The sequence below is a fragment of the Tiliqua scincoides genome, chromosome 1 (genome assembly GCF_035046505.1).
Source record: "Tiliqua scincoides isolate rTilSci1 chromosome 1, rTilSci1.hap2, whole genome shotgun sequence".
Classification (NCBI taxonomy): Eukaryota; Metazoa; Chordata; class Lepidosauria; order Squamata; family Scincidae; genus Tiliqua; species Tiliqua scincoides.
This window is the reverse complement of record NC_089821.1, coordinates 237,223,997-237,247,899: the sequence shown is the minus strand read 5'-3', so window position 1 is coordinate 237,247,899 and position 23,903 is coordinate 237,223,997. Positions and strand designations below refer to the sequence as shown.

The following is a 23,903-nucleotide window of genomic DNA, read 5'->3' as shown; positions in this document are numbered from 1 at the left end:
GGCCTCAGCATCTGCAGGGGTTCTGTTCTTAGATAACCATAGATAATTAAATCTCCAGTTGGGCAGCAGGGAACCTCCTTGCCTTCCTGTTGAGCCCAAAGGGTGTTCTGAGATGCAGGAGGGCCTGTCTCAGAGGGCCTGCCCATGCCCTCTAAGACGCAGTTCTGGTTTTTCTGAAAACTGGATGCCTCCCAAAGGCTTTCTGAGATGCAGAGAGATCACATGCAGCCTCCACACACCTCGGAACAGCCTCCAGATAAACAGGGATCAAATGTGTACACCTGTGGGCTGGGCAGAAATGGGTTAATAGTACTCATCTGCAAAAAAGAAGTGGCAAAGAAGTGCCCCCACTGACTGCCTTCCCTAGGTACACTAGTGCTACATACCATAAGACCCAAAACATATCCAAGTTTTAAGGTTTTATGCTGGTTGTGTATATTATTGATATCTAGGTAGAGATACTGTCCAAGCTGACTCATCTAAGCCAGCACCATGTTGCATGCCCATATGGCCATACCCAGGTCTTCTATGAAATTCTTGTTCTCCACAGCACTGTGCTCCTTTTTGTTTTAAACCATTTCTACCCAACATTGCATATATACAACAGGGATCAAATGTCTACACCTATGGGCTGGGCAGAAATGGGTTAATAGAACTCACCTGCAAAAAAAGAAGTGGTAAATTAGGGCCTCTGAGGCCCTAGCGCTTGGAAATCTCACATTCCTTTTTTAAAGCCATAGTACTCTTTTTACTAGTTTTAAGTTTGGGCTGGGAATGTCCCAACATGAAATCCACTGCTGCCAATGGATGCCTTGGTAGCTGCTGAGTGATGAACAGTGATTGTGCTGAGAATGATTAGCTAGCTCAGGGGTGTCAAACTCATTTCATATAGAGGGCCAAATAGCATTCATGATGCCTGCTGAGGGTCGAAAGTGATGTCATTAGGTAGGAAGTGATTTCATTAAAAAGTTCATGACCAAAAATAAGCACTTTTTCTCACTTGGAAACTCATTAGCTGCAAATGACAGAAGAGAAAATAGACATGTCTTGATCATATTCAAGATATGGGAGAGCTCAATTTTCAAGTGGGCTGCCCTTTCAGCAGTAACACCTCAGCATGGCTCAGCAGCTGAGAGCCTGAGGGCCGGATAAAAAGCTTCCGCGGGCCTTATGTTTGACACCCCTGAGCTAGCTGGTCCTTAATGCCTGTACAGAACTTTATGTAGCAATCTACTGTATTTTTATTTGCACAGACAAAGGAAAAAATATATATTATGTATAAGTGATGCTGTGGGAGGATGGAGAAATTATTCTTAAGTCTTATTTTATTATCTGAATTTTAAATAGAAATGTGAATATTTTATAAAGCAAGTATTTATACAATGCTTCTTGAAACGTCAGCAATAAAAACATTTAAATGAATTTGATGTAATTGGCTGTGGTGCTATCTTTTGTGTGAAGGAGCAAAGTTACTTCCATTATAGCAATTTCTCAAACTGTGGGTCGGGACCCACTAGCTGGTTTCAGGTGGGTCCCCATTCATTTCAATATTTTATTTTTAATCTTAGATTTGATGCTACTATGGTATGAACTGCATTTGGGGAAATGTGACAGATCTGTACTCTGAACAGGCTACTATGTATATATTTTTAACAATGATAATCAATGGGACTTCCTTTTGGGAAAGTGTGGGTAGGATTGAAGTCTAGGATTGTTAAAAATTTTCCTACTTGATGATGTCACTACCGGTCATGACATCACTTCCAGTGGGTCTTTAGATTCTCATTCTAAAAAGTGGGTCCCAAGTGAGAACCACTGTATTAGAGGCATTGTTTTTGCAGAATAACTGTTTCAGTATTAGGCTCTGGTTATCAAAGAAGAGCTGGGGCATAGTCAGTCATAAGTCTACAGTGTTTCAAACAATGGCAATGAAATATGAGTTGTCACCAAGCTGCTACATTCCAGTTCTACTTATTTGATCAGTTTATTATAGGCAAATTATTGCAGTCTGGGAATTTGATCAATTCTGGTTTAGTTCTATGATTTAAAATTTCAGATTTGTGTCTCCATTATAGATTCATAGGCAACAACTACCTTAGTAAATTAATACACATTAACGTGTGTAACAGGGCAGGAGGTCTGGTCTAGAGGGTAGGGCCTCCGTTAGCCGGAAGATAACATCAGAAGGTCGCCAGTTCAAGGACAACTGCAGCTCCCTGAAGGGCTGAGAATGGGGAGACCTTGAAGCAGCTGACAAGCCGAGCTGAGTGATTCCAACTGCTTTTGGTGTGAGCAAGAAGCATCTTGGCTGCCCTCCATGTGAGAGATGGAGCTGCCTGTCAGCCTGCGTGGGAGAACTGGAGGCCAGAAATGAGACCAAACCAGGAAGATCCATTCTGAAATGTTGGTTCTTGAAAGAGAGAACCTCTATGTTTGTAAAAATCCCCTTGAGGGATTTAGAAATGCCTGCCGTAATCCGATGACCAGAAAGGCGGTATATAAATACCCAGTTGTTGTTGTTGTTATATCCTTCAAGAGAGATTGCATTCCCCCCTTTGAGTCCTAGTGTGCCTTCTGATCTTGCCTTATATCATCTATGTATTTTTATGTAGAAATGGCTTTGCATATTGTACAAATTGTTAAACATATATATTCAAAAATAATCTAACCTTTTTAAGGTGCAGGAGCTTGCAGTGCTCCCTTCTCTCTTACCTCTTGCCAGATTGGTATTGGTGCTTTTATTCTTTGCTTTGGTTTATCAGTTGGTCTTTGTGTACTCTTGTCAACCTGCCTGACAACACCAGATTGTAAAAAATATATGAATGTGCCTTTGTACACACCCAACAGTTTGTTTTGGAATCATTTTCCCATTTCCCTCTCCTGCCAACAGGTCACTAATTTTTTTAACTGTCTTTCTCTCTGGAAGCCAATTCTTCTGCAACTGGTTCTTTCTTGCATTCTGTCCCTTCCTGTCTTTGACATGCTGTTTGCTCCCAGTTAATCTCTGAGACCTGCTAACTCTTTAACCTACCCTAAACTGTTCAAGGAATGTGGAACACACAAGAAGGCAGGTTAGCAAACTTTTTTTCTGCATGTCAGAGTACTCTGGCAACTATTTTGTGTCTTTCTGAGAGACATTATTTCCTTGCGATGATGGGACTTTACTGCAAAAATATCCAAGAAAAAGAGCAATGTCATTAATACTCCCCTCTGTACCTCAGGAGCAAATAATCTGAAGTTTGTTCATTGAGCTACGCATCAACATGTGTGCTGGATCTCCTCCAGCTTTCTTGCCAAACCAAACTCTGTTTGCATCCAAGCTCAAGAGGAAGCCGAGGTGTAATCTTAAACCTGTGAGCCCTCCAGCCAAGTTTTTACTGATTAGTACATTATTTTTGTGCCAGGCAGACCACTCAGCTGTGACCACAGGCCAGTCAGCAAGCTTCATCTTCAATAAAGGAGACCTATGGGCAGGGATGAAAAATGTCCATGAAACTGCAATTGCCAACTTCCAGCAGTGTAAATTTATAGAATATCGGTTTTCAAGAATGTGTCTTGCTGTGCATGTATTCGTGGAAGAAAATGCACAAGTTGTCTGATAAGTATATCGTCTCGTGCTTGTTTAGTCAGTTTAGTTACTGTTACATTTATATATACAGTATCAGCTACACAAGTGAAGTTGCACATCCTGGATTTTGCATATATTTAATAATACTGAGGTAGGTTTAAATGCATAGCTTTTATCTCCGTTTTTATCAGATGATATTTCAGCAGGAGGAAGTATTATAATTTAATCTTTCTTAGAAATATTATCCTAACCTGTTATCAAAAACTCCTGCTTATTTAAATTTGCTGTGTGACACTTTGTGAATGTTGGTTCCATTGCTTTGAACTTCTGATCTTATTGGAATAATTTGTATATGTTCCCATTTCCTCTCTCCCCTTCAGACTTGAGTGAATCATTATTTAGGGCAGGGCCGGCCTTGCCATGATGCAATTTGAAATGGTTGCATGGAGCAGCACCCTAGAAGGGGCGGTGAACAGATGAGTCTTTAGCCCATCTGTCTGCCGCCCTCTCCAGCCTGCCACACCACTGGGGGCTCTGATTCTCTTCGGACTTGCTGAGAGCAAGTATAATTGCTGTATAATTCCAGGCAATGTGCTTTCCCAGAGCAGTGCTGAAGACTACACCTATTCTTTTGAATCACTTCACAGTCTGTTTTGGTTTTTACCACTCTGAGTAGCGTGGTATCTGCAAACATGATCAGTGTGTCCTGTTTATCCCAACTCTGGATCATTTATGAACAAATTAGAAAGCAGCAGTCCCTACACAGACCCCACACTTTACTTCCTCCACCATGAAAATTGCCCATTTGGTCCTATTCTCTGCTACTTGTTCTTTATCTAGTTACGAATCCATAAAAGGGGCACCCCTCATATACCATAACTGCTAAGTTTATGCAGGAACGCTTGGTGAAGGACATGGCATGAGGATACTGAAATGTTTAGTGCTGTTCAGAACAGTAAAATCCAAGGGCACCAGTAAGTCAACATTAAGCACTTTTAACTCTTACTGGGTAGCATCCAGAGATAGTCTTCCTACAGCCCAAGAATTACTTACTTGGGAGCAAGCTACTCTAGATGGTACCCATCGATTCAGCCTACTAAACTCAATGAACTGTGGAGTGCATGGGATCCTGTTTACACAAAAATAGCTCCCATTTAGATCCAAATTACACATTGCATTAAGCATGTGTCATTGGCCCTTTTGTGCATGGTTTTGTTTTCTAATAAGCAGTGGTGGCCCCATTCAGGATTGAGACTGGGGGGACAAAGTGTTAAATTCCCTCACCTCCACATTGTGGCCCCAATCCCAATCGTGTTTCCTGAAACTGCTATTTATGAGAGAAAATCCAAGCACACAGGAGCCACTGCCATACTTAATGTGTGGTGTGGTCCAAATTTAACCTCCTAGTATATGTAGGTTAAGACTACCACACAAAATGCTTCACTTCCTACTATGCAATGCTGCTCTTTGGCCCTTTCCCATACCACAGATTTACCTTACATTTGGGTCTTTCTGTTTTTCAAAGCTGATATTCTATTTAAGTCTCTCGCTCTTCTCCAGGCTGGATTAGCTGATCTGCAACCAGCTCAAAGTTGCAAACATACTTGTCACGCACTTAGAAATACCATTTGGCAATGGCATACAGGATGTTAGAAGACATCCAAGAGAAAGAATGCATTAAAGAGAAAGGGCTTAGCAAGAATACTTCCCTTTTGTTTTTGCATCACCTGCAAAGTTTTCCCACAAGGCACACTGTTCTGGAGGCAGGTCTCACCTCTGCCAGAAACAGAAGAGGCCAACGGAGGTACGTCTTGCAACATGCTGCAACATGACACAGCATTTCAGATTGAAGCTGTTCAACTTAACTGAACCTCTGCAACAGGAAGCACAGTCTTGCTATACTTAAAAGAAATTATCAAAGTTTCCTTTCCACTCCACAGATTACCTAGGAAAAGATTTAATCTTCCGTTAATATGTTCTTGAACTAATCAATCATCTCAACCAGAGACATTCATCTACAACTTAGGGAAAAATCTGTATTAAATTTTAAGGCTATGTTTCCACTAGACCAGAGATTAAAAGTCAGGATTTTTTTCAAGATACTGAAAGGATGCACAGGAAAAGATCCTGATCAAAAATGGAGTACCAAGGTTTTATCAGCACAAAACTGTGCTAATTTCCATACCAATTTGGGTTGCCAATTTCTGATTCAGTCCTTATACAGTACCTGTGCTTTTAAAAGTAGAGAAGTAGGACAGACTTTTTTTCTGATCACTTGGCAACTGTAACAGCGACACTCTAATAGGCAAGCACAAACTTGGAAGTAAGAGGAGTGGCACTGCATCTGAAGAAGTGGACTGTAGCCCATAAAAGCTTGCACTGAAATTACATACACTCACTGGTTAGTTTGGTGATACAAGACTCTGTTGTTTTTGCAACATGACCACCCCTCTGGAAGAACCATTGTTAAAACACTCTCAATCTAGTGAGTGCCTGAGCATTTTACAACTTCCTGGATATCTTGTTCCTCATCTGCCAAGAACATGAAAACAACAGACTTGTTTTGTGATCTGCCTTACAGTCCAAATCTCATTCACTGACCCTACCAAGCTCTCCTCCATCCAGCCTTTCATGTTGCAAAATATCTTTAGCAAATGTCCTGCTCTTTACTTCTAAGCACAGTGATTGGGATAGTGAAAAAAAAACAATGTTGCTAATACCGGAGGGGGATTATCTCCCCAGTTTTCCCTAGCACTCTGCTTCCATTGCACAATGACTAATGTGATAGACATACTAAAAATACAGGGATGCCTTTATGTTGGAATATTCACATATTACTGTATAGTCTTTGGGCTGCTTCCTTACATGCTTTTAAAGGAAGAGAAAAAAGTAGTGTGTGAAGGCATGAGAGGGACATACGACAGAACCTGCATTTTCCCAAGTTGGAAGCAAGACAAAATGTTGCCCTTGAACGCTTCCGGATGCTGGCTCATCACAGTAACAACATGGTAACATTTGTTCCCCCTGGAGGAGACTCGGGCAGCTGCCCTGGCCCCATTCGATACAGCAGTGGCCATTTCAGTACTACTGGGCACTGCCAGGGATTAGGATTGAGCTGCCTATCAAGAATAACATACGTTAAGCACTTTTCACACTGAGTGCCCTATAAAGGTTAAGAATTATTAACCTAAAGTAAAAGGTCCACTGACAAAGGCCAATTCTATGCTTGGGATCATTAGGAAAGATATTGAGAACAAAACGGCTAATATTATAATGCTGTTGTACAAATCTATGGTAAGGCCACACCTGGAGTATTGTGCCCAGTTCTGGTCGCCGCATCTCAAAAAAGACATAGTGGAAATGGAAAAGGTGCAAAAGAGAGTGACTAAGATGATTACGGGGCTGGGGCACCTTCCTTACGAGGAAAGGCTACGGTGTTTGGGCCTCTTCAGCCTAGAAAAGAGACGCCTGAGGGGGGGACATGATTGAGACATACAAAATTATGCAGGGGTTGGACAGAGTGTATAGGGAGATGCTCTTTACACTCTCACATAACACCAGAACCAGGGGACATCCACTAAAATTGAGTGTTGGGAGAGTTAGAACAGACAAGAGAAAATATTATTTACTCAGTGTGTGGTTGGTCTGTGGAACTCCTTGCCACAGGATGTGGTGACGGCATCTGGCCTGGACGCCTTTAAAATGGGATTGGACAGGTTTCTGGAGGAAAAATCCATTATGGGTTACAAGCCATGATGTGTATGCGCAACCTCCTGATTTTAGAAATGGGCTATGTCAGAAGGCCAGATGGAAGGGAGGGCAGCAGGATGAGGTCTCTTGTTATCTGGTGTGCTCCCTGGGGCATTTGGTGGGCCGCTGTGAGATACAGGAAGCTGGACTAGATGGGCCTATGGCCTGATCCAGTGGGGCTGTTCTTATGTTCTTATGACTAACAATGGGCCTTAAGTATACAGTGAATTGAATGCAGGAGAAGTGATTTTCAACCTTTTTCATCTCAAGGCACACTGACAAGGGCACTAAAATGGTCAGGGCACACCACCATGTTTTTGACAACTGACAAGGCACACCATGCTGCTAGTGGGGCTCACATCTCCCATTTGCCCTATTAATAAATAACCTTCCCCCAAATTCCTGTGGCACACTTGTGGCACAGTGGTTAAAAATGGCTGAGTTAGAGACGGAAATATAACTCTGTGTTACAGACATATACAAATGTCATGTTATCAGCCAGAGATACTTTAAAGCTTTTACAAAAAGCAGAACAATACAATCAGCATTTGTTAAAATAAACTCGACAAACTTTGAGTTATGGGAATTATTCTGTTGAACATTACATTCTCTAAGATAGACATACATATTATTATACAGAAATATAAAAGAAATGGAAAAAAATAGTATCACCCTAATGACAGATCTAATGTAGACCTGAGCATGAACATGCTTCATGTAGTAGAGCTTTTCACAGGCATAGGCTAAGTTCTGGGATATCACAAGATTTATTTTTCTCATCTACAAAACATCTAAGGATACTGTATTTTCTTCTGCTATTTTTTAAAATTTCATTTTCAATTTTACAGTTTCTGTGTAAAGAGGTAGATTTGAACTGGAGAAACAATGAATATACATAAGTTCATATCTTGTAGGCAGGTCCCTTTGAATTTCTTGAAAAGAATGTGCTCATTGCTCCATGCAATTGCAGAATTATATTATACATTGCCAATTAAGTATACACATTTTAATTTGCAGAAATGAAATCCTGGGTTTCAGTAAGGCTTGAGTGGGTAGTGAGAAATATCCCACCACAAACAGAGTTATGAGCTAGTGGGCACAATGACAAAGAAAGTTTCAAACTGCAAGGAAGGAATTTACAACTCAATTGCTTTTTCCTCAATCACAGAGAGATTGTGTTAAGTTTCCTTGAGGTTTAGCCTTGATATAGGCCCTGACAGCTTGATGTTCTACAAAAATATGCCTTTGGTTGCAGGAGTTAAAAGACATTTGCCAGAGTGTCATCATATGCTCTACATGTCCATAACTATGGAAAAAATAGAGATAATATTTTCTCTTGAGCCCACTATAGCCCAATGCAAATATAACCATAGTTGTATATAATGTACACATGATGGGATATTACGATCATGCTTGTGTGACATCTATACTTTGGAAGACATTCAAACAGGACTCAACATATATGGACCTCAGAGTGCACATAGGTCTTAACACCTGATTTTGAGGGATAATTAATGATTGTGCTACATGCATAGACACCTGTTTGAAAGGGACTCAAAATGTTTGGCAAAACAATCCCAATCTGTCACCTCATAGATGAGAAAGAGGCTGCACAAGACTATTGTTCCTACTGAATACAACTGTAAGTCTATGTATTTTAAATCAAAGATGGATCAGATCTTCAATCTTTCTGCTACGCATCTTGGTATTGGCAACCTTCAGTCTCGAAAGACTATGGTATCGCGCTCTGAAAGGTAGTTCTGGCACAGCGTCTAGTGTGGCTGAAAAGGCCAATCCGGGAGTGACAATCCCTTCCACACCGGGAGCAAGTGCAGTCTGTCCCTGGTCTGTCTCCCTGGCTATGGGCCTTCCTTCTTTGCCTCTTAGCCTCAGACTGTTGGCAAAGTGTCTCTTCAAACTGGGAAAGGCCATGCTGCACAGCCTGCCTCCAAGCGGGCCGCTCAGAGGCCAGGGTTTCCCACTTGTTGAGGTCCATCCCTAAGGCCTTCAGATCCCTCTTGCAGATGTCCTTGTATCGCAGCTGTGGTCTACCTGTAGGGCGCTTTCCTTGCACGAGTTCTCCATAGAGGAGATCCTTTGGGATCCGGCCATCATCCATTCTCACGACATGACCAAGCCAACGCAGGCGTCTCTGTTTCAGCAGTGAATATATGCTAGGGATTCCAGCACGTTCCAGGACTGTGTTGTTTGGAACTTTGTCCTGCCAGGTGATGCCGAGGATGCGTCGGAGGCAGCGCATGTGGAAAGCGCTCAGTTTCCTCTCCTGTTGTGAGCGAAGAGTCCATGACTCGCTGCAGTACAGAAGTGTACTCAGGACGCAAGCTCTGTAGACCTGGATCTTGGTATGTTCCGTCAGCTTCTTGTTGGACCAGACTCTCTTTGTGAGTCTGGAAAACGTGGTAGCTGCTTTACCGATGCGCTTGTTTAGCTCGGTATCGAGAGAATGAGTGTCGGAGATCGTTGAGCCAAGGTACACAAAGTCATGGACAACCTCCAGTTCATGCTCAGAGATTGTAATGCAGGGAGGTGAGTTCACATCCTGAACCATGACCTGTGTTTTCTTCAGGCTGATTGTCAGTCCAAAATCTTGGCAGGCCTTGCTAAAACGATCCATGAGCTGCTGGAGATCTTTGGCAGAGTGGGTAGTGACAGCTGCATCGTCGGCAAAGAGGAAGTCACGCAGACATTTCAGCTGGACTTTGGATTTTGCTCTCAGTCTGGAGAGGTTGAAGAGCTTTCCGTCTGATCTGGTCCGGAGATAGATGCCTTCTGTTGCAGTTCCAAAGGCCTGCTTCAGCAGGACAGCAAAGAAAATCCCAAACAAGGTTGGTGCAAGAACACAGCCCTGCTTCACTCCGCTTCGGATGTCAAAAGGGTCTGATGTGGAGCCATCGAAGACAACAGTGCCCTTCATGTCCTTGTGGAAAGATCTGATGATGCTGAGGAGCCTGGGTGGACATCCAATCTTGGGGAGAATCTTGAAGAGGCCGTCTCTGCTGACCAGGTCGAAAGCCTTTGTGAGATCTATGAAGGCTATAAAGAGTGGCTGTCGTTGTTCCCTGCATTTCTCCTGCAGTTGTCTAAGGGAGAATACCATATCAGTGGTGGACCTGTTGGCTCGGAATCCACACTGCGATTCTGGATAGACGCTCTCTGCAACTACCTGGAGCCTCTTTAGTACAACTCGGGCAAACAGCTTTCCTACAACGCTAAGGAGAGAGATGCCGCGGTAGTTGTTGCAGTCACCCCTGTCACCTTTGTTCTTGTACAGCGTGATGATGTTTGCATCCCTCATGTCTTGAGGTACTCCACCTTCTCTCCAGCAGAGACAGAGGATTTCATGCAGCTCAGTGACGATGATCTCTTTACAGCATTTTAGGACTTCAGCAGGGATGCTGTCTTTTCCAGGTGCCTTGCCAAAGGCAAGGGAGTCCAGGGCCACGTGAAGTTCTTCTAGGGTTGGTTCACTGTCAAGCTCTTCCAGCACAGGCAGGCACTCAATGTTGTTCAGTGCTTCTTCGGTGACTACATTTTCTCTGGAATATAGCTCAGAGTAGTGCTGCACCCAGCGTTCCATCTGCTGCGCCCGATCCTGGATGACCTCGCCTGTGGCAGACTTCAGAGGGGCAATTTTCTTCTGTGTTGGACCTAGGGCCTGCTTGATACCATCATACATCCCCTTGATGTTGCCCGTGTCAGCTGCTATCTGTATCTCGGAACAGAGCTGGAGCCAGTAGTCGTTAGCACATCTCCTGGCAGTCTGTTGGACTTTGCTGCGAGCAGTTCGGAGGACCTGCAGGTTGCGCTCACTGGGACAGGCCTTGTATGCTGCTTGAGCGCTCCTCTTTTCCTCAATGACTGGTGTCAACTCCTCAGAGTGGGCTTCAAACCAGTCTGCCGCCTTGTTGGTCTTCTTGCCGAATATGGACAAGGCGGTGTTGTAAACGGTATTCTTGAAATGTTCCCATCTGTTGGATGCGTTTGCATCGGCCGGGCCTGGAAGAGATTCCTCGAGCGCTTGTGCAAATTCCTCCACTTTTCTCTGATCCCGGATCTTGCTGGTATCAATGCGAGGACCAGCTGTCATCGACATGGAGCTGAGCAGACTGCAGATGGACATCGTCGCCCTTCAAGAGACTAGGCTGCCAGATTCCGGATCTGTCAAGGAGAGAAATTTCTCATTTTTCTGGCAGGGAAAACCACCAAACGAAACCAGGGAACATGGCGTTGGCTTTGCGGTCAGAAATACCCTGCTGAAATCCATCATCCCACCTACTGTGGGAAGTGAAAGAATTTTGTCCCTGCAGCTCCAGTCATCAGCAGGACCTATCACTCTCATCAGTGCTTATGCACCGACTCTGTCGTCTCCAGCAGAAGCCAAAGACAAATTCTATGATGACCTGGCCACCACTGTCAAGAAAATCCCTGTAAAAGAGCCACTGTTCATCCTCGGCGATTTCAACGCTAGAGTTGGTGCTGATAACAGTTCATGGCCCACTTGCTTAGGTCAGTTTGGCACTGGGAGGATGAACGAAAATGGCCAACGCCTGCTAGAGTTTTGCTGTCATCACGGTCTCTGTGTCAGCAACACATTCTTCAACACAAAGCCCCAACATAGAGTCTCTTGGAGACATCCAAGATCAAAGCACTGGCACCAGCTCGACCTGATCCTCACCAGATGCTCCAGCCTTCCCAGCATCAAGATCACACGCAGTTATCATGGTGCTGCCTGCGACACTGACCACTCCCTGGTGTGCAGCAGAGTGAAACTGCAAACAAAGCGCTACGCATCAATGTGTGTCTATTGTAGAAGAAAAGGTTGGCTTTTTATTTAATAGACTGAGGGCCTAATCCAATCTCCTGCCAGCCCATAGCACACAGCATAGCTGACAGAGCACATCAGGCATGCTGTGGGAGGGGGAACCAGACAGCCAAGGAGAGGTAAGTAAAACTTTTTCTTAATTACCTTACCTCCAAGTAGGTCACCTGGCCTCCAAGGAGACTCAAGGGCCTGTTTGGGGCCAAGAAAAAAGGACTGAATCTCAGCATGTGCTACTGAGATCCTCCCCTACCACCCAGCCCACTCCCTGCCCTAACTACCCATGATCCTCCCCCAAGCATGTTGGCCTACCTGCTCCAGTAGGACATCTGGGAGCTGCTGTTCACATGCGGGACCTTGAGCTATCTGCAGCTTTTGTGCTACTGATCCAGGACCATTTTTGTGTATTGATAAGAGGTAAATAGATAACTTTCTCACATTTTTAAATGCACTGTCCAAATCAAGAATTGCTATGCATTATGCTTGCTTGAGAAACATTTCAGAATGATATTGTGCTTATTTTTAAAATCTTTCTTTTGAAAAAAATTGACTTGGAATTTTAACAAAGAGACATGACCAAGGTACACCATAATCATTCTCAATTATAGTCTCAATATGATAGGATAAAGAGAATACTTCGGGATCATTTTCCACTTTGGGATGCAGGATCTTTAAAAGTAGATCAGGATTAAGACCTATAACTTTAAAAAAAAAATCAGCCTGGGAGAGTGCCTTTAATGTTTATGGCTAGCAATAAACACAGAGGTCATGAACTTACCAAATACTCATCAAACCAAATACTGACCCCCCTAAAAAAAGGATTGCTTTACTTCACATCATGCTACTAGCTCTCCAAAATACATTATATTTCAACATATTTCATTTAAATATAAAAAGAAAAGGATGGAACAAGATCCTTATACAACTATACCAACAAAGGTTCAAACTGCAGGCTTATATCAGTTGCTTATGAGGCAACTTTCACCATCTTGTTCTGCCTGAAATTTCTGTACAGCATTATCCAGCAAATCCATGGTATCCCGAAGCATGACATTGACTGTATAAGGTTTAGGTTTAATAGTCAATCCATAGGTGAAATTCATGGTGGAGTCTTCAAGTGGATTAGCAGTGAAATTGCACTGGTGTACCAAAATGGCAATGAAAAGAAAGAGCTGCACTTTGGATAACTCTTCACCAATGCACCGACGTTTGCCAACCGAAAAAATCATCACACTGCTTGTGAGATCTTTGTTGAGCAAGCCATTCTCATCCAGGAATCTTGAAGGATTGAAGTCCTCTGGGGCAGACCATTTTGCTGGGTCATGATTCACTGACCACTGATTGACAAAGACAACCGTATCTTTGGGGATGTGGTAGCCCATTAAGGTGGTGTCGACAGTGGTGGAGTGTGGGATGGTGACTGGCACAAAGCTGCTGAAGCGCAGAGATTCATAAAGGAAAGCCATAACATAAGGCAAGCTGCACTGATCCTCGGCACAAGGCAAGCGATCACGGCCAATCACCGTATCTATTTCTTCTTGCAGCTTAGCCTGCACTTTTGGATACCTGATGAAAAGGAAAAGAACCCCAAAATAGCTGTTTATTAAGCTCTTCTTACAATTCCTGGAAAGCTTGCCACCTACCCTCCCCCCCACCCCAAAATTGATACAGACTCAGTTGTGGCATGACAAAGACTTTAAGCGCTTGGCCGCAATCTAGATGGGGCCCTGTGTGCACAATTTTACATTAAAAAAACAAGCATGCAGCTTGTGTCGTGCATGCAAAAATTAACACCTGGCTTGACTCACAGTGCTCAGAATTTGCACACACTGTCCACATTCCTGCCCAAACTATGCCCACTCTTATATTTCTGCTCAGACAAGGAATGGCAGCTCTAAGCACATATTATTTGATTAAGTCAAGAAGGCAGGATAGATGGAGGCACAGGACATACGCACAGGCCTCCCAACAGCCTGGTGTGTTGGGGTAACAAACACCTGTCACTTTGTTATGCCCTAAGGGAATCCCTCTGCACATGGGTACTTCATCTGTGAACTGTTCAGAGAATGGTCTGGATCAAGACCCATACCACATTCCCTCTAATGTGCCGGTGGCCAATGTAGAGAAATATTTGAATGCAGTATGAAGATAATTATTATGGTTTTTTGTTTATTATTTTTACACCTCCTATATCTCTAAAAGCAACTGGTGTCATGCATTTATTCTCTCTTTGTTGAGATAGTGAATCTTTTTCTTTATGAAACCAGAATTGGGATTTGTTATGGACATGTATACAGCACACTGAAGTCAAACAATACAAAATGCTGCTGTGAGAAGAGCAAACATGCAAACACTGGAGATTATATCCTGGAATTTAAATATTTATTTGCTTTTGAGAAAGTTATTAATGAGAATAGCCTGAGGGTTTTTGGGTTCCCGTCTTCCCACTAAATAGATCTTACAAAATACCGGCAGAAAAAAACTGACTGACTGGAGGAAAAATTTTAATACAAGTTTCTGTTCTTTGAAATTAGTTTTAGGGCGCAATCCTAACCCCTTATGTCAGTGCTGGAAAGCACTGACATAAGGGCAGTGCAGTTTTGAGGTAAGGGAACAAACATTTTCTTACTTTGAGGAGACCTTCGTGAGTGACACCCAACTGCAGGATGCAGCACATGTTCCATTGGCACCGCTATGCCAGTACTGGAAAGCACTGACATAAGGGGTTAGGACTGTGCCCTTAGTCCAACACATCTTTTGTTTAGCAGCCCAATCCTACCTTAACTTCCCACGCAGCAATGCAGTACTGTCAATGTGGTGTCTGCTGCATCCCATAGGGGAGTTTTGACATGTTGAGCCCCCTCCCCCCAAAGGGAACATTTGTTCTCTTGCTTTAGGGTAAACCCCAGCAGCTGCCATGGGTCAACTTGGACCTGTGTCAGGTCTGTAGCTGATGCAAGTCCGTATTGGCCCATGAAGGCAGAACAGGCTCAGGAAGGGGGCTAGGATTTGAGAGGCACCACTGCCATTGAACCATCCCTCCCAGGCCAAATTCACCCTCTTCCCTGCCCCCCCTTCTGCCCACCACTCTCCCTCCCCCCAACCCATTTCACCCCCTGCTCATCCTTACCTGCACTGGCAAATGCCCCCGTTCTGTCAGACCACATTTCTGGCAGCTTGCTGCTTGCAGCAGCAACCAGCCCACAGTCACTGGTATAGTTGCATTTGCAACTGCCATGAAGTGCCATCAAGTGTAAAGTGACTGCGTAAAGCAACTGTCACCAACATAATGTGTTTGGTGGATTGGGCTGTAAGGCTACAGTCCTATAAATTCCTTCCTGGGAGTAAGCCCCATGGGACACAATGGGACTTATATCTGAGCAGACAAGCATAGGATTGCAATGTAAGGCAAATAATGCAAATAGCTTACAGGAGGGTCTGGGCAGGAGGTCTGGTCTAGAGGGTAGAGCCTCCATTTGCCTGAAGATTAACATCCACAAGGTTGCCAGTTCGAGGCCACCGGCACCGTGCGACCTTGAAGCAGCTGGCAAGCTGCAGCTGAGCTGTTCCATCTGCTCGGAGCGTGGGAGGATGGAGGCCAGAATGTTAAACCAGATCGGATTGAAACACCTGAATGTAGTGGTTCTTGAAAGAAAGAACCTTCTTTCAATTTGTAAAAATCCCTGCGTGGATTTAATAAGCCTGCCTATGTAAACCGCCTTGAATAAAGTCTTGAATAAAGACCAAGAAAGGCGGTATATAAATACTGTATATTATAAATACTGTATATTATATTACATAAACTCTGTTCAACAGAATGAGTGCCAAGGTTGCAATTTTGCACATAGGTTGCAATTCGATACAGATTTGCCTGGTCCACTGAATTTAGTGGGATTTAGTTTTGAGTAGATATGCATAAGACTGCACTACTGCAGCCCAATCCTATGCCTGTCTACTCAGAAGGAAGTTCTATTATATTCAATGGTGCTTATTCCTAGGTAAGTGTGAATAGGATTACAGGATTAAGGCCCAATCCTATCCAATTTTCCAGGGCCAGTGCAGCCATGACAATGGGTTGTGCACTGCATCCTTTGCTGGGGAGGCAGACACAGAGGCCTCCTCAAGGTAAGGTGCCATTTGTTCCCTTATCTCCAGGCTGCATTGCAGCTGCACAGGTGCTGGAAAGTTGGATAGGATTGGGCCCTTAGTCTGCTTAAATCTCACTGCAGGATTGCATAACTAGTTTGCACAATAAGGGCCCAATCCTATCCAATTTTCCAGTGCTGCTGTGCCTACAGGGCAGCCATTTTCAACACTGGTGTGCCGCGAATGGTCTGCAGGTGTGCTGTGGGAGTTTGGGCGAGGGCCATTTATTAATAGAGCCATTGGGGGATGTGAGCCCTCTGCCCACAGTACAGCGTGCCTTGACAATTGTCAACAGACTGATGGTGTGCCTTGACAATTTTAGTGCCTTGACAGTGTGCCATGTGACAATGTGTGTGAGATGACAGTGTGAGATGAAAAAGGTTGAAAATCACTGCTATAGGATATGCACTGCTTCCTGTGTTGGGAATGCAGTCACAGAGGCCTCTTTACAGTTTGGGAACATTTGTTCCTTTACCCTGGGGCTGCACTGCGGTTCCACCAGTGCTGGAAAGTTGGATAGGACTGGGCTGTAAGTCTTTTTTGCCCATGTCAGGCTTTCATAATAAATATAAATATCATAGCATGCAGGATATAATAAAAACATTTATAACACAGTGCATCAACTTCCTAGTATGTTTAAGCAGAGTTTATCTCATTGATCTCACCAATTTTAACTTGGCAAAAATGTGTGACACTCCAGATATAATCTTGTTGCCATTTTGCCAACTTTTCCCTAATATGTTTCACCGATATGAACTTTTTTCTCTAACTTAAACAACTTTTGGATTTGGCAAATTTCCCAGAATTTCTGTGTTAGTGATTCATAAATTAAAACAGCTAGGTTCCTCCTGTGCCTACTGCATACTCGTATTTTCCTGCTACTGGAAACACAATGCTAATCACCAGCTCAGATCGGTTTAATGCCTTCACGTCAAGGGACAGCTAGAGCTGCAACCTTATACATACCAACCCAGGAGTAAGTCCCATTTAACTCAATATGGGGGCTTACTTCTCAGTAGAAATGCACAGGATTGTGCTGTAAGTTTTTGTTCTCAAAATAATGGGCTAATTTGTATTTGGGAATATACATAGTGTATTACACACCTTATTTCAAGATAGGATCCAAGTTTTTTGGTTTTTTTTCCCCTGCAGTCACATGAAGCGTTCCAGATAGCAAGATCTCGCAGCTTGTTTACATTAGGAATCCTTTCAGTGGCAATAAGACTGAGCAACTGGTTAGGTAAGGGGATGAGTGGGTTCCCGAACTTGACTTTTCTTGCTGCTATAGTAAGCAACATATGTCACATCACAAAAATAAGGAAAAGGAATCCAAGGGGGGGGGAATTATCCCAGTAGTTCTTGGACTGCCTCTGGAGGATGGGTTTCAGCACTACATTTCTTCTTAAATCCTGTATCTCCTTCACGGACCCTGCTAGCTATTTCATTTAGATCCATCAGTGGTTGTACTATGAAGCAAAGTAAACCAACTTGGAAGCTAAGGATGGTGGCACGGAGACACTAATCTGAACTACTGGACACAACACTGTACACACGCACAAAACATGTGCACATGAGAATTGACCAGTCACCACACTGATCAGTGTGCATTGGGGTCATGGAGGAAGGGCTCCATTTGGACTTTTTTTGTAGACTCTGGCACCAAAATCAGGTTGAGAAGGTAAATCAGAAGCATCTGAATACGACAGAGGCAAGCCACACATTTCCATGGCACACATACACACACATTTCTTTTCAAAGACCTGGACTATAGATCCCTAGTAAGAACATAAAAAGAGCCCCACTGGATCAGGCCAAAGACCCATCTAGTCCAGTCTCACAGTGGCCCACCATATGCCTCAGGGAGCACAACAAGAGACCTGCATCCTGGTGCCAAGTTCTGTTTTACACCACAAGCAAGGATGACAGGTGGGATGAGTGCCTGTCTCAAAGGTCTTGATACACCACCTCTGATGGGGGGGGGTACATCCTATTATCTGCTTCCAGCCTATGCACGCTTTCCCGAGTAAGCTCCACCGACTATAACGGGGCTTACTTCCGAGTAGGCAGGCATAGGACTGGGCTCTTAGGCAGCAATCCAACGCACACTTTCCTGGGAGTAAGCCCCATTGACTATAATGGGACTTGCTTCTGAGTAGACAGGCATAGGCTCAGGTTCTTAGGCGGCAGTCCTGTGCACACTTTCCTGGGAGTAAGCCCCATTGACTCTAAGGAGACTTACTTCTGAGTAGACATACGTAGGACTGGGCTCTTAGTCGGCAGTCCTGTGTGCACTTTCCTGGGAGTAAGCTCCCTGGACTCTAAGGGGGCTTACTTCTGAGCAGACAGGCCTGGGCTCTCGGAGCTGTCGCCCGCCCTCCGGCGCCCCTCTACCCAGGGCACGTGTCCACGCGGGGTGACCCACCCGGCAGGGCTCACCTGACGAGGAAGACCAGGAACCACTGCAGGGCGGTGGAGAGCGTGTCTTGGCTGGCGCCGAAGATGTCGGTGAGCGTGGCGGGCACGTGCTCGAGGGGCAGGGCGGGCTGCGCCTGCTGCAGGCGGATGCAGGCGTCCATGAGGTCGCGGGGCTGCGCGCCCGGCCGGAGGCTGCGCTGGTGCTGGACGAACTTGCGGCGCACGAAGCCGTAGAAGTCGCGGTTGAGGGCGCGGAAGGCGCGGAAGGCGGAGCGCACGGGGCTGGGGAAGTGCTGCAGCCAGGGCAGGACGTCCACGAGGCTGCCGGCGCCCACGGCGCTGCCGAACTGCTCGTTGCGGCCCACCAGGCGCTGGAACTCGGCGTCGCCGTGGCCGTAGCGGCGGCCGAAGCAGAGCGCGCTCATCACGTTGGCCACGGCCACCACCAGGCTGCGCGCCGGGTCCACGAAGGCGCCGCCGGCGCAGGCGCGCAGCAGCAGGCCCAGCAGGGCGCGCGTCTCGGCCAGCAGGGGCCGCTCCAGCAGGCGCGGAGGCCGCGCCGACAGGCCGCGCAGCGCGGACAGCGCCAGGCGCCGCTGCAGCCGCCACAGCTCTGAGGGCGCGCCGAAGGCCAGGCTGTGCCCGCCGGACACCAGCCGGAAGCTGGGGAAGCGCGGCCGCCCCGCGAAGGCTGCCGCCTGGCGCACCAGCGCCTGCCGCACGGCGCGCTCGCCGCTCAGCACCACCACGGGCCAGCCGCCCAGGCGCAGCCGGAACACGTCGCCGTAGGTGGCCGCCAGGCGCCCCAGGGCCAGGTGCGGCGCGCGGCCCAGCTGCGCCGCGTTGCCCAGCAGGGGCCAGGGGAAGGGTCCCGGCGGCTCCGGCCGCTTGCGCCGCGCCCGCAGCAGCAGCCTCGCCGCCTGGAAGGCCACCAGCAGCGCCAGCAGCAGCAGCAGCGCGCCCTGCAGCGGGGGCCCGCCGGCCGGCTGCGCTTCCCTGCGGAGAGAGGGCCGCGTTAGTCCGGCAGGATCGGGCTCCGGGCTTCGCCCAGCTGCGTGTCCTTTAATAAAACGACCCCAACACTTTCATACAAACCCCAAGAAAATAGCCCAATATTTTAATAATAGCCCAATGAAACACCCCAATATTTTAATAAAATACCCCCAAATTATCACAACTATAGTTTTTTTGTGCCCAGGAAGCATTTCAATAAAATATTCCAGATGTTTTAATAAAATACGTCAATATTAAAATATTTTAATAAAATACCCCCAAATGGTCACAACTATAGTTTGTGTGTGTGTGTCCAAGGTGTTTTTTCCCCTCGGGAAGCAGTCAGACAGGCAACCTGCAAGCTGAAGCCTGAAGGGCATAGTCCAGAGAAAGATTTAAGCCTTGATTCTGCTGGAAATAATACAGCTTGATAGCACTCTGAGCCACTGATTGATTGAAATCGGGTGGAGGTCAAATTATCAGGAGGAGGAAAAGACTAGTTTGAAATACTGCTTTAAAGCAAGTTTCCCCTTTCATTAGTTAGGTGTTTCCTATATAATACACTGTAATAACAAAAACATATTGGACTGCAGCTCAGTAAAACTGTATAATTCATAATTCAAAACTTCCAGTTATGTTTCTTTGCACTAAACAGTTATATGTGCTTAGAGAAGTGGGGGAGGGACTATGAAAGTAAAAATCCCTAACTTGAAAGCAGTGGCAGCAATCTGACATAGAGTTAGGTGTGCAGGATTGTGAACTAAGGACCCAATCCTATCCAACTTTCCAGTGCTGATGCAGCTGCAGTGCAGCCCGGAGGGATGGGAACATATGTTCCCTTTTGGGAGGCCTCCAGGAGTGATCCCCTCCACCGGATGGTGCAGCAAACGCTCCCGTTGTCACAGATGCATAGCACTGGATAGGTTGCACACTTACACCTTAGGTTGCATACTTGCAACCCAATCCTGTGCTTGTCTACTCAGAAGTAAGTCCCATTGTGTTCAATGAGATTTACTCCCAGGTAAGTGTGGCTATGATTCCAGGCTTACCTGGTAATCCTCATTGAACTCCAGAGAATGTAACTCTGAGTAGACATGTGTAGCACTGGGTTGTAGGGTAGTAGACAAAACAGTGTTTTTCCATGAGATGGAAAGTAAATGTCCACAATGTTTGGCGGATGGGCAGAAATATTCATAATGTGCTACAGTAATAAATATATGATCTAATGTATCGCACTTATAACCTTACTTCAGAATTCAAATATTTTCCCCTAGGTTATTATTTTTTTTACTTAGAAAACCAGGCTTTCTTTCATACATTGTGTGAGAAAGAGGGTCATGGTTTGAGTTTTAAGAGAAGTGTGGAGTTTAACTCCTGTTATAGCAAGTGTTGCTATTAAATATTAAACAAATAAAACAATCTTTAAAAAAAAAATCTGATGAGTTTTTAACAAAAAAAAATTTATGCATCCTGCTTATTCTCTTTGGCCATCACTTTTGAAAGGCATCCTGCAAATGTTTCTGGCAGGACTCTCCTACTTTAAACAGCTGCCTGATAGGCAAAAATTCAACAGGTTGTAAGCGTTGCTCTATTACTGTATTTCAATGCCAGGAAAGGCTGATGTATTGACTTTTTGCTCATTGTAGATTTTCAAGAAGAAAAGGGTATCTATCACACAAAGCTTTACATTTGGAATGTTATGGGAATATGTCACATTTGTGCAGTCAGACTTATGAAAGTAGGAATGTATGTTTTTAGGTAAAGAGCAGCAGAGGAAAATGTGAAGTTTCTGGATAGCATCTCCATGTGTAGACATTCATGGCATCAGAAAACAAGCCCTTCAGCACAAAACATTAGGCCAGAATTGGATTGGAAGGTAGCAATGAGTAGCTGCCATAAAGATATGTTAAAAGATCCCATGAACACTACTAGATGCTTGCCCAAAAGGCATTGCAGTTCTGAATGATACACAACTTTGGGCTTGGTTGGATCTGGAGGAGAAGGGAATTACCAACCTGCAGAAGAGCCACCAAAAATGTTTCTCTGTCCAACCTTGCTGCATAGATCATGGCTCTGTTAGGAAATCCTATTCATTAAATGACACATGACACCAACATATTTGAAAAATTAATGTGGATGATGTCACCCATTTGAGTTTCTTCGAAAGACTGGATTGTAGCCTTCTGAACGAACCCAATTTGTAGCATCCAGAAGCTCAGTCTTGCTACTCTGCCCTTAGTAGCAATAGGTCTCCTCCCACCCCTATTCTTTTTCTATGCACAGCATTATTTTACAGTTCTCACTTCAATTTAAATCCTCATGACCCCAGTGAGGTAGGTTAGACTGGAACTTGTCCGAGACCTTGCAAGGATGGGGATTTCAACCTGCTCAGCTCCAGTGCAGGGTCTGTATATCCCAATGGAAGGGGTCCCAGAGCCCACAGACTCACTTCTCCACACACACACCCCCAACATAGGGGCTGGCAGGAGAGGTGAGATCAAAGGAATGATGAAATCACTTTCTACCCAGAACGGAGCAGTCCATAGCAGGGAAAACTGCCCATGCCCCACTTTGCGCCTGACCAAAAAGGTGGGATGAGGCTCGGGGGAAACTTGGGACCTGTGATTTGGGAAGGGAATCGCATCCCCTCGGAGCGGGACTGACCTGCCAAGCAGCTGCTCTCCGCGCTCGCTCTTGCTCATGGTGCCTTCAGGCGCCGAGACGGAGCTGGTCCCTTCGACGTGCTGAGCAGGGGAAGAGCCCAGCGGGCTGGTGGCAGGTCCCGGGCGGAGGTGCCGGCAGTGCTGCGCCCGGAGGGAGCCCTTCGCCGGCGGTCCGAGGGCTCTTGCACCTGGCTGCTCCCTGCGCGGTGCCCAAGACGCAGTGCCAGCTGGCGGGCGGCGGGAAGGGCTCTCCCCTAGCCCTGGAGGCTGCGAAAGTTTCCCATCCTCGGCTGCTGCTGCCTCTTGTCACCTCCCCGTTGCGTGCCGAGTTCCCATCGCGTGCTCTCCTGCTGGAAAGCCTCTGGCCATCTCCTCCCCTTCTTTCCCCGCATGAGATGCTCACACGCAGTGGGGAAGTAGCGCCCAAGGGTTGCAGCAAGGGGGGCGCTGGGAGGAGAGGAGGGACGGTCAGCGGCACCAAGTTCTCTGTGAGGATCTCACGCTCCTTTCCCAGCCACCAGCACCGAGAAACTGCACCACCTGCCTTGGAAGGTACCAGCGAGGAACACTCTTCCTGCAATCCGGGGATGCCAGCAGCACTGGCGACTGAAAGCAGGCTGCCTGCCCTCTCTTCTCTGACCTGTTCATGCCATGAAGCCATTTTCAGCCACTGTGCTGTGGCACACTGGTGTGCCACGAGTGGTTCACAGGTGTGCCACAGGAATTTGGGGGGGGGGTCATTTATTAGTAGGGCCAATGGGGAATGTGAGACCCCCACCGGGAATGTGAGCACCCCCCAGAAGGGCTTCATTTGAACCAGAATGGGACCAGACTGCTGGCGCATAATATTTAAAAGGTGGCAGAGCAGCTTTTAAACTGATCCCTGGGGGAAGGCCGACAGGAGCCGAGGGGCATCCAGTTCGGGACTTCTCATCCCTATGAAGATGGGAGGTTAGAGAGGAAGAAGGCAGGGATAGAGTAGGAGTAGGAATTGGGAGCAGAAACATGATGGGATGTGATAGCCCATCCAGCAAAATGAGAGACTGCAAGGATAAAGGAGAGAATAAGCAGCCTATCTTGGGGGACTTGGTATACAAGTGCTTTTATGCTAATGCCTGAGCAAAGATGGGGGAACGGGAGTGTTTGGTGACTAGGGAAAACATTGACATAGTGGGCATAACGGAAACCTGGTAGAATGCAGAGAACCAGATGCAGCTCAATCCTGGGCTATAAACTCTATAGGAGGAACTGAGAAAGTCGTGCTGGTGGTGGGGTGGCCATCTATGTTAAAAAAGGGGTGGAATCCAGGAAAGTAGAGATTGAAGGCGGGTCTGACTCCATCATAGAATCGCTGTGGGTTAAATTACAAGGTTCAAGGAGCGATGTAATGGGGGGGTATGCTATCATCCTCCAGACCAGAAACCAGAAGGGGACCTTGAAATGAGGAAACCAATCAGGGAGGTGTTGAGGAGGGACAGGATTGTAATCATGGGGGACTTCAATCATCCTGACATCGACTGGGTCAATT

At 45.9% G+C, this 23,903-nt stretch overlaps 1 protein-coding gene across 1 annotated transcript; it reads right to left on the bottom strand.

Moving 5' to 3' along the window:
• Positions 1 to 13,117: 13,117 nt before the first annotated feature.
• CYP1B1 (cytochrome P450 family 1 subfamily B member 1) lies at positions 13,118 to 22,414 on the bottom strand. Its single transcript, XM_066623133.1, has 4 exons — positions 22,377 to 22,414; positions 20,762 to 20,816; positions 18,741 to 19,801; positions 13,118 to 13,724 (listed from the first exon to the last, which is right to left on the bottom strand). Exons 1-4 carry the CDS (start codon positions 22,412 to 22,414, stop codon positions 13,118 to 13,120), a joined length of 1,761 nt encoding a protein of 586 aa, XP_066479230.1.
• Positions 22,415 to 23,903: the final 1,489 nt, after the last annotated feature.

What these genes read in the sequence shown, in the direction of transcription:
- CYP1B1 (XM_066623133.1), bottom strand. Translation starts at nt 22,414, where the DNA reads ATGAGCAAGAGCGAGCGCGGAGAGCAGCTGCTTGGCAG. An exon ending in GGAGAGCAGCTGCTTGGCAG is followed by an intron (nt 20,817 to 22,376) that starts GTCAGTCCCGCT and finishes CCTACAACCCAG; the next exon opens with TGCTACACATGTCTACTCAG. An exon ending in TTCCTGGTCTTCCTCGTCAG is followed by an intron (nt 13,725 to 18,740) that starts GTGAGCCCTGCC and finishes CCTTTTCATCAG; the next exon opens with GTATCCAAAAGTGCAGGCTA.